An 11,096-nucleotide genomic window follows, 5' to 3' on the forward strand; every position below is an offset into this window, starting at 1 on the left:
AGCTGCTTTTTAATTTTTTTAAAGGGAATTTTAAAATATATGTATTTAATTATGAGAAAAACCTCCTCTTTCCCGTTTAAAAAAAACAACACCCACACATTTTTAAAATGCATAAGGTTTCCCATCAGAACCATCACAAAGCATTACCCACACTGCACTCTTCAATACTGAGAAAGAACTTCTACGCACAAAACCACGAGAACCCGGTAAGAAGTGGGTTTCTGCCTGAGATAGAAGGAACCACAATGGAAAGGGGAGGTGCTGGGTATTCCCTGTATGACTCGTGAATTCTTTTCATAAGCAAGCAGAGAGCTGTATGTCAGGAGAGTCCTTTCAGTATAGCATTTTGTATGAATTATACTTACCTTTTTAAAAGACAAACACAAATGATATTTTCAAAATAAAACTCATTTAGGGGTTAAGACTGAAAGTTGCCCACGGCTCACAAGTGCAAACAGATTCCAAGGCAAAGGAGACGTAAGGGTAGCTCATCAATAACCGAAGATCCCAAAGCACAGGGTCAACGAGCAAACACCGAAAGGGGCAGGCCGTCTGGGAGACAGTCTCCCTCGTTAAAATAACTGAATCTCCACGAGCAGAGAACTGATAGAATCGTGGCTCAGTGATATGGAATGCTTCCACATTGACTTCTTTTAAGATCAGAGAAGCATTTTTTAATTTTCCTGTTATGTGAAAATGTCCTTCTGGTTCTAAATATTGTCACTGAACAGAAAACATGGAGCACAAAAATATTTAAAAGAAGAAGACGATTTTTTAAAATATATTTTTAAATTTACACCCCCCAAAAATGCAGTGTTCTATATAGGGGGGGAGAAAAAAATGTAGTTCCTGGGCATTATATACCTCTAGTGGTAGCACTCTGATATAGCAATCCCCTGAAAATGCCCCAAAAAGCTACCAACCGTTTATTCAATAAAACCCAATATGAACTGCATTGCACATCAAAATAGATATCTAGGACTGCATATGTGATGTATCATTAGGTCTAAAGATCAGTGTGGGCGGAGTTTAACAACATCTTTAAGGAAAGCTCACAAGATACCATAGGAATAAAATTAATTAAATGGTGGATTCTAACATACCGCTTATTTGAATATGCTAAGGAAGACTATCCTTGGAATAAAATGCGTTTTCCCCTGATTTAAATTCATCTGCATAGTTAGGTAGCAAACAATGGATCTTGCCAAAACCAGCCTGCCTTGCTCGGTTGCACCATTAATCAAAGGTAGAGTCACTTTTCCTTTTTAATTCCAGGCTTTAAATGCCAAAGTATTCCAAAGTGCAGTATGGCACTAGCTAGCTAATGAGGCGGGCTCGGGTGGACCTAGTTTGGGGGTGGGGGGCGGCGGTTTATCACCGGTAACATTTCTCGGTATTAAAGGCAGGGTTTCCCTGCAGCTTCCATCGGTTTGAATTCTCTTCAGCATTGTCCTGAGTCTATTTTCACATAGAAAAAAAAAACCCAACCAGATCAGCATCAGAAATAGCTATTGATTCCCAGCCTGCTTTTCAAGTCTGGCAGAGACTGTAAAAGTATTAACTTCTCTGCGATAAGCCGGCCACGCTGCGCAGCTGCCACGCCGGCTCCCACGGCGGCGACTTCAGCACCGCTCTCTGGACAGCGACCCCGGCCCCGCGAAAGTTGTGGCCACCTCGGTCCCAGCTCAGGCCTTGGGGCGCTGGTCCCTAAAATGCTTGGCTGGGAGACCGCGGGAAAGACTGAAAGACTGCCGGGGGGCAGAGCGGGGCGGCAAGGCATGAACTTTGTGGCCGATGCACGGCTGCCAGGCTGGTGCTGTTGGTTGGCGAGCCTGGACCACCAGGCGGAAGAGCACGAGCCCCAGGCCGGGGCCGCCCGGGCCAGCGAGAGCCGCGCCTGGGGCAGGGGCGCTCGGAGACCAGAACCCGAGACCGGGGGCGGGGGCGCGTTACCTGCCCGTGGAGCAGCGGGTAGTAGTGCGCGGCGGCGGCGGCGTGGTCTGGCGCAGAGGGCAGCGGCACCAGCGGCAGCAGAGGCTCGCCGGGGGCTTGCCAGCCGGGCAGCCCCGGGAGCAGCGGAGCGGCGGGGGGCTGGGCCGCTGCGAGCAGCACGGGCGGGGGCGCGACCCCAGCGCCCAGCCGGAGCAGCCCGGTCGAGCCGGGGACCATCCAAACCCAGGGCGGCGGCGGCGGCGGGTCTGCATTCATCGGCCAAAGGAGAGGCTGCCGCCGCCGCCGCTGGAGCCTGGCGCCCACCAGCATCCTACATCCCCGCGCGGGCGGCGGCGGCGGGGGCGGCGGGCGGGCGCCGGAGGTGCGGCCGGCCACAGCACGGGCTCCGGAGCGAACTCACTTGGTTCCGCGGCGCCGCCGCTCGCTCCGCCCCTGCCCCGCGCGGAGAGCCCCTCCTCCCGCCCACCGTCCTCCCCTCCGAGCGCGGCCGCCGCGCAGCCACCGCCCCCCGGACCTCAGCCCGGGCCCCGCCCGCCCGCGCCCCCAGACTCCCGGCCCCCGCCTGACCGCCCGCACCCCTCCCGGGCTCGGCGCGCCCGCGCCTCTGGACCCCTGGGGGGGCGGGCGGGGGCGCTGGGAGCTGAGGGCGCGCCTGGCCGGGATCCCGCGGATGGCGCCCCCGGGCTCTCGGGCGGCCGCTGGAAGCCGCTGGCCCTCGCAACGGTGCGCAAAGCGCTGGAGCCCGGAGCCGGAATCCACGCGCGGTGGCGAGCCGAGGCCCAGGTTGCCGCGCACAAGCCGGGCACGTCCTGCCTCCGGGACCGCGCAAGGTCCTCTCTGCCTGACTTTACTTGGGTCAAGGGCGCAGGGCCCGAGGGCGTGCTGCTTGCAGACCCCGACGCTAGGCGGCGCTGATTGCCGCTGGGGATGAGCAGATTTCTCTTGGGAAAATGTGCCAAACACTTTCCTAAGCCCCCAGCGGGTCGGTCCTCTTTCCACGCGGCCTCTACCCCACGCTCCACTAACTTCTGTGCAACGCACCAGGCAGGTCGCCTCCGGGCCTTTGCACAGGCCTTTGCCCTGGTTCCCGCGAGAAGCCCACTGTAAACTAGTCGTGGGTTCCCGCAGGCACAGAACTGTGCTCCTCCTCTCCCCACCGCACGCGGCCCCTGCAGTGCACCGTGAGCTGCCTGGGGCCAAGGACAAACCCTTCCTCGGACCCTGGCTGGCCCACAGCCTGGCTCAGCGCTGATCCAGAGCCATCACCGCCAGGCGGCGAGCTTTCCAATAGCTCCTGCGACCTCCCTCCTGCCACAGACCGGGTCCCTGGGAGGCCCAATCACTTGCTTGTGATATCCTCGCAGCAATAGCAGCTCTGGGAACCTCGCCCAGTCATGGACGACTTGTGCTGGGGCAGGATGGAGACTTCGCGTGCTAATTAGGTCCTCTGGTCGCTAAGTGGAGAAGCCCAACCAGTTACCTGCAGCTCAAGCCCGGTGCTTCTTGGGAGGCCTGGTGAAGGGCTCCCTGCTGCTCCAAGAAGAAGGAGTGTTATGAGGCTTGCATTCAAGAGCATGTAGAAAAAACCCGCTCTGACCTGGGCGGGACAGCATGCATTCACCTGCCTGCCCCCACCGACACACCTGGGACTCTCCAAACACGTGCTCCTAATCACCTCTGACCTGGTCCACACCGCCCTCCCAGGTACAAACTAAGCCACCTGAGTCCGTTCCATTTTCTTCCAGGGATGTTTCCACATAACCCTAATTTGCTGAATTTCCTCCTGCTCTGGCGGGATTTCTTTTAGATCTGGGCATATGTTAATTTGCATAGCTGGCATCTCCATATTTTTCTCCATTTTTCAATTAGCAACTTTCTCTCTTTCTTTGATGCAAAAGTACTGGCAAGATTTTGTTGTGTTTTTTTTTCCCCCCTCACCTAAAATCAGAAAGCTCAGCAGATTTGAAGCCTGTTACTATTCAACTTAAGCTTTTAATTCATGTGCCTATGTTTGTAAGTGCCCACAAAGGTGATGTGTCTTAACCTTGATGGGCACAGCCAGACTAAGGTATTGAGGAGGCATCTTTATGCAGGTAATGGGGACCCCTGTTTGAGTAAGCGCTATTTACCCTTCTCCATTGTTTGGAAGCTGGGCCTGGGGACCAACCATGGCAAAGCCCGGCTTGCATGGTGCTCTCTGCAGAGCGTGCTACACGCACTGACCCCACGCTCCCGGGAAGGCGGGGTTCAGCCATCTGTGGGAGCTTCCTCAGGCACTGGCGGGGGTGTCTCACCCCATCCCCACACAGCTCTGTCCTTGGAGTGGTTTTGCTAAAGTCCGCGTTTGTCAACCGGTGATCCATGTTCCCTCCCTGGCTGCCCTGGGTGTGCCCCGGGCGCAAGGCGCCTTGGGCAGCTGCTTGACTCGCGCCGAGGCAGAGCTGGAAGTGACGAGTGACTGTTCGTTCACTCAGAGAACCTCAAAGCGGCCACACTCCTCTGCCACTTCCTGCCGCGAGCCTCACTGTATTCACTTGACACAGTGCTTTGGGCCTCTTGGCCATACCTGCTGCCACTAATTCTAGGGACACATGCAGGGCGGTTTCCACGACGAAGTGAGACGATGGGGCACCCAGGGTAAGGGCTCTTCCCCTGCTTCTGGCTCTCATTTCATCTCAGGGACCCTCCCCCCACCACCACACACCCAGGAACAGCCCTACACCCCCGTGGATGGGAGACACGCATCCCCACGGGGATTTTAGTGACTCGGAACAAGAAGCACTGCTCCCTCTGAGGACCAGAGATGGGAGCCAGCCCATCTGTGAGCAGAGGTTCGGTGCCAGGCAGACCTGTGCTGCTGGCTGGCAGGTCTACTGACCTGCCAGCACCCCCACGGGTCAGACCTGGGCAGGGCCCGGGCTGGTGCCCCATACACTCGGATAATAAATCACAGTGAGAAGTTTTCTTTATAAAGAGCTTTCTACACAATCGAGTCTTAAGTTCTCCTAACCAATGAAAACAACCTAAAGTCTGTCCATATTATTCAGGCGACACCAGCAGAAATCCCAGCCGAGGTGAGAATAGCACCTAAGCAAGCGTAGATCCATGCGTGAACAGCTACACATGCTAATTGTTGTTACCTTTGGGGAAGAAATAATGTTGGGTGTTAGGGAGAGATCAGCGACACACGATTTTGCAGCCTGTAGGTTTTTCTTTCAAATTATTTTACTCTGTTGTTTTAAGTAAAATATAAGAATCAGAAGGAGAGAGAGATAAAAGTGCTGCTTTTTCAGGCCTGCGGAGTTAAAATAAACCCAGGGGAATGGGGGGGGGGGGGGTCAAGAGGTCACCTCAGGAGTGCCCTGCTCCGCCCACACCGCCAGAACTACTTTCGGAGCAAATGCTGACCCTGCTGGGTTCTTCACTCCTGAAAAATCTCCAACTGTGGGACCAGGAGCCCTGGATGGAAGCCACGCAGGCAAGCGGGAGGCGTCTCCGCGGGAGGAGGCAAGTTGGCAGTTGGATACCTGACTCATCAGAGTGAGGAGATGAGTGGGAGCGAATCCCACAGCTCTGCTCAGCTTGGAGTAAGCGCAGCCAAGCACCCCTCCCCGCGTGAGGAGCCTTGGTGGTGGGGGGGGGGGGGGCAGAAAAGAGAGGAAGGCTCGTTGTGGTGACTCTGAAGGCTCGGGGCCACCTGGGTCACAGTGGAAGCTTCATTCTGGGGCTCAGGGCACAGTCTTGGATGGAGGTACAGAACTGGAATTAGCACAAGAATTGAGTGGGACAGCTGTCCCCTGTCACGGAAATCCAGGTGTGGACAGATCACCTGGCCAGCACAGATTGGGAGAGGAGAGGCCATCCATGGGGCCCGGAAATGGGAGCATAGAAAGGTAAAGCGAGGCAGGCGGTGGCCACGACACCAGTGTGGACGGACGGGAGTGCGCTGGTCTGATGAAGGGCCGCGTTGTCACTTTATTGGCCGCGTGTTACGGCAGCGTGTCTGGAAGGCGCAGGAAGCACGGTGAATCGAACTCGGGCAGGGAAACAGGTGTGGACCTTCGGGGGCCTCCCATCCACAGTATTTTTTTTCTATTAATCTCTCTCCATATGTAAGATGATAAATATGTTGTATAGATTAGACATTAGTTATTAGTTATCTAATAACATTGCATTTATAATGAATAGTTTTAATTCCAGCTTGTCCTATGCAGACCTTTAGATCTTATTTTTCACTCAATATCATAGCAGGAGGGTATCTCCTCATTTTGAAAGTTTCTAGGAGGACCCCCCTTATCAGAGGCAGAATAATACCTCACTGGGGACATGCAGGAGTTCAGGCAAATGCGCTTCTACTGGAAATTCAGTAGCCCACTGTGGACAGACGGACCACGGGGACACCCCACCCCACAGCCTGTCACACAGTCTACAGTGTCTGTCTGTCCATCACCTTTCTGTCTGTTCTCTCAGACAGACACAGAACGCCCTGCGCGCTGGAATGCGTAGAGCAGCGGTTCTCAACCTGTGGGTCGCGACCCCTTTGGCGGTAGAACGACCCTTTCACAGGGGTCGCCTAAGACCATCCTGCATATCAGATATTTACATTATGATTCATAACAGTAGCAACATTACAGTTATGAAGTAGCAACGAAAATAATTTTATGGTTGGGTCACCACATGAGGAACTGTATTTAAAGGGCCAGAAGGTTGGGAACCACTGGTGTAGAGGTTGTGTGGAGCAGAGTCAGGTCGCTGTCAAATCCGACCCCACGGGCAGTGGCTGGGCTCCCAGTGAAGGACGAGGCAGAGGCCCGTTGGTGGGAATTGCCATCATTCCTGTCCCTGTGGGGAGTCACGTTGGCCGTCACTCAGCCTAATTGCACGTGGCCGTGCCACATGCTGACATGTAAGCGAGGCCACGGCTGGACACGTGTTATGACAAATCCGCTAATTGGAAATAATTCAGGAGCGGCGGCTGGGGCTGGCGTGGAGGAGGGTGGGGGTGATGGATGCAGTTCCAACGCCATCTCGCTGTGATGATGTCACAGGAGATCGAGGGAAGCCCCGCGGAGTCGGCCGCAGAGCAGGCGAGACCCTGGCAATGAGCACTGAAGGCATCCATTTCTCTCTGCAGCTCAGCACTGGCTGCACCTCCCCGATTCCAACCAGGTTCAAATTAGCACCAACTGCAAAGGTCAAGGTCTGATCTCATGATGTAGCTCCAGGCGCCTTGGTGAGTGGCACCAGGAGAGCAGATCTGCGGGAGACGCCGGCTGGGAAGCGGGGATCCTGGCGGTTCGCACCTGCCTGCCTGTGCCCAGCTGACCACAACTGAGACGGTCACCAAAGGCCTCCCCTGGTGGAGCATGTGAGCCGCCTGATGGAGGTCCCCATGCAGGCTCGCTGGGCAACGTGACCATCGACATCTGAGTCCCGCCCGAGAGCAGGTGCGCCAAGCACAGGGCAGAAGTGGGTCCTTTGACAGACCCAGTGGCCAGGGAGGCTCAGGCCAGGTGGGCGCGTCCAGCCTTGGCCTCCGTACAGGCTCCCCCTCTTTCCTCCTCCTCAGAGTCTGGGCCATGAGTCTTTGACTTTACCGACCAGCTCCACCTCCTGCGAGGCGACGACTCTGAATTCGGCAATCAGAATCCTTTTCATCCAAATGCCCTACTCCTGATTGTAAATTATTTCTTGACAGCAAAATAAATAAATAAATAAATAAATAAATAAATAAATAAATAAGGCAATGACTAACGATACACCATTGATTGTCCTAATATTTTTCTCCTTGATAAAATATTCTTAGGGTGAGAGAAAAAAAATAGAATGTGTTAGAAGATAGCCTGTGTTTTCTTCCCTGAACTGTTAGCTTAGATAATTCTGTGCGCTCAGCGATTCTGCCACTTAACCTTCCCTCTGACTCTCCGCTCATTAATAAACATATGGAAATATACTGGCTCCGGGACCAATCTCGGGGGCACCCGACTTCTGCCCTTTTTCCATGTTCAAAATTAGACAGGGCGGAAGTTGTGATTATTTAAGGAGCTAAGTGGTGAAATGTGCAGGCACACATGCAACCATGAAACCGGGGCCCTAAGAGTGGGGTTTTTCATGAGGACACTGGTGGAGGGACAGCCAGGCCAGCCCACTGCTGAAAAGCCTGCCCTGTGAGCATCTGAGCTGCCCCAAGACCAGGCAGGTGGCGATGACTCAGCCAAGTGGCAGACCCTCCCTCCACGCAGCCATTTCCTAGGGCCCACAGGAGGTGGGGGGACAGATGCCCCACGGCCCCGCCTCCAAGCCCTATGGGGGGGTCATAGGGATGCTGTCCCTCCAGGTCCCTGATGTCACTGGACCTCAAGTGCCCATTCGTGAGAAAGGTTTGGCCCAACCAATGGCTGTCACACAGAAGGCAGCCCCTCAAGACCTCAGTCTGGGCCCTGCTCTTTCCTGGGGGAACCTGTGACCTTGGAGAAGTCCTGTCATCTTTGTGGGTGCAGTTTCCCCAAAAGGAAGCCAGAGGTAAGTCGCAGCCACTCAGCAGGCTCCTGCGGGAGCACAGGGAGGAAGCACAGGGCTGTGTGGGCACAGAGGTGGGATGTCCTGGAAGTGGGTGAACTATAGTTGTCCCGTGTTCACCTCTTTCTCTGTTCCTTAGTCACGGCAGTGTGCCCGCTGTCTAGGGCGGGGCCTGGGTCACGGTAGCTCAGTAAGAGAGTATCCTGTGTCTGAGCCCCCACTGTAGCTGCTCCAACGAATACCGACGGGGACACACACCCCTTCACTTCTCACAGCTCTGAGGCGGTCAGTCCAAGGCCACGGTGCTGGCAGAGAAAGCCGGCTGAGGACCTGCTCTCTGGTTCCCTGTCAGCCGCTCTAGCTACGTCCTCACATGGCAGAGAGCAGAGAGAGTGAGCTCTCCAGGACCCTTAGAACAGCGGTTCTCAACCCGTGGGTCGCGACCCCTTTGGGGGTCGAACAACCCTTTCACAGGGGTCACCTAAGACCATCGGAAAACACATATATAATTATATATTGTTTCTGTGATGAATCACTATGCTTTAATTATGTTCAATTTGTCACAATGAAAATACATCCTGCATATCAGACATTTACATGACGATTCATCACAGTAGCAAAATGACAGTAATGAAGTAGCAACGAAAGTAATTTTATGGTTAGGGGGTCACCACAACATGAGGAACTGAATTAAAGGGTCGCAGCATGAGGAAGGTTGAGAACCACTGCCTTAGAAGGACGCCAGGCCAGTCATGGGGGGTCTGCCCTCACGACCTCATCCAGCCCTAGTCCCCTCCGAAAGGCCTCGCCTCCACACACCACACACTGGGGGCTGGGTTTCCACATATGGCTTTGGGGGGAGAGACGCGAACATCAGACCAGAACAGCGTGCATGCGCAAGGCGTGCTGAGCGCCATCCCGAAATCGCACAAAATGCACAGGGGCCCCGGGAGCGGCACTGCTGGAGGGGCCTCCTGCCCTGAGGTGTGAGGGCAGAGCACCAGCCAGCGACCAGCTCAGAGCTTCACCCACCCGGTCCGGGCACTCTGGAAGGCCCGCCCCCCGCAGGTACCCTGTCAGGTACCTGCAGGCCACCCTCCGCCACCCCTCTGGGGCCTCCCCTGCCTCAGAAGGGACAACTTCCTGGGCACATTCAGAGGAAAAGGCAAACAAGAAAATGATATAAATAAAATAGCCCCGGGAGAGGGCAGAGGTGACGCATCTCGGCTCCCACAGCCCGCTCTGCCCGCAGGGAGCTCCCTCCACATGCCCAGGTGAGATCCGTGCCTCCCAGAACCCAGGCCAGGCTGGGGCCCAGGGCCCTCTGGATGCTGCCTTGGCCTGGACTTTGCGGGAGAGGGGGCACCCCACCCATGAGGCTCCCAAATCCACCCAGAGATGGTGGGGCGGGAGCCCAAGGACACACCTCCTTCCCAAGTCCCCGCTGTGGCCCTGGGCACCGGATCCCAGGTGGCGGGAAGAGAAGGCCTCCTCTGAACATTACAGCTGCAGGCTGGCCTCCTGGGCGCAGGCGTCAGAATTCGCATTCCCTGTAGGACGTGAATAGTGGGTGAGTTTGTCCCGGAGGCAAGGTGGCCCCAGGCCCCTGGCAGTAAGAATAGGAACCCTCTGAAGGCAGACATCAGCGATCCAGGCCCCTGACATATGCCACAGAGGAAGACCAAAGGGACGGATCCAAGAGCCCGGAGGAAAGAGGCCATCCTGACGGAGGTTTGTAGGAAAAATTATAACAGAAAAACCAAACCCCCAAAGACGGAAAGTGTTAGGATCACAGCACATGGAATATAAAATATGTGCTTGATACAGTCAAATAAAATTTAAATATTTTAGCGCGCTCTTTTAAAATATTTTAAAATAATGTACTCAGGTTGCAGCTGAAGAGAGATTATAAAAAAACAACAGGTGAATTTTTAAAACCGATTTAATAAACCTTTTAGCTATGAAAGACGGTGTTTGGGGTTTAACACACAACACGTGCACTGAAAGGCAGATGAGACCCCGCTGAAGAGGTGCTTTGTGGACGGAGAGAGATGGAGGAACTGCCCGGAACACACCACCGGAGGGGCCGCACCGGGTGGTGCGACGTGAGGCCAAGAAACATGGGGTTTAAGGGAAAAGGCGAATATCCAGTGAGAGTTCCAGGAAGTGAAGAAAGAATGAAAAGAAGGCGGAGAGAGGCGATATTCGGGGTGACAATGGCCAAACATCTCCCGGAATTGGCAGAGGTGGAAGGCCCGTTCCTGGAAGTAGGGAGGGTCCCACGGGCTCTGAAGGAGGCCTCGCGAGGGGCCGTCAGCAGGAAGCCACGGCCGCCCTGGGGGCTGGCGGAAGGCAGTGCTGGGGCTGAGGAGGCGCCTCTGGAGTGGTGATGCGGGCCCTCGGAGAGCGTAGTTTTTAGAGAGGCTATCTGTGTTCACAAGCTTTTTTGCCGTCAGTACATTCTGTTTGGTTAAATGCCTCTTCGTACCTTTGCCTTCTGTCCAATGGGATCGTTTGTGTTTTTAATGCTAGTTTTGAGCGCTGTTTGTATACATTTAGGCAACGATTCTTTGTGGAACAGGTGATTTGCAAACATTTTCTCTCGGCGTTTCCCTTGCCTTCTC

At 54.8% G+C, this 11,096-nt stretch overlaps 1 protein-coding gene across 1 annotated transcript in view; it reads right to left on the reverse strand.

Moving 5' to 3' along the window:
• LOC118670292 (transcription elongation regulator 1-like protein) overlaps window positions 1-2,268 on the reverse strand; it is a 33,380-nt gene extending 31,112 nt beyond the window's left edge. Inside the window, exon 1 of the mRNA XM_036337361.1 lies at window positions 1,954-2,268. Coding sequence (XP_036193254.1) covers window positions 1,954-2,262 — 309 coding nt within the window. The 5' untranslated portion in view covers window positions 2,263-2,268. The remainder of the gene's footprint in view (window positions 1-1,953) is intronic.
• Window positions 2,269-11,096: the final 8,828 nt, after the last annotated feature.

This window comes from Myotis myotis, unplaced genomic scaffold, assembly GCF_014108235.1.
Source record: "Myotis myotis isolate mMyoMyo1 unplaced genomic scaffold, mMyoMyo1.p scaffold_m19_p_15, whole genome shotgun sequence".
Classification (NCBI taxonomy): domain Eukaryota; kingdom Metazoa; phylum Chordata; class Mammalia; order Chiroptera; family Vespertilionidae; genus Myotis; species Myotis myotis.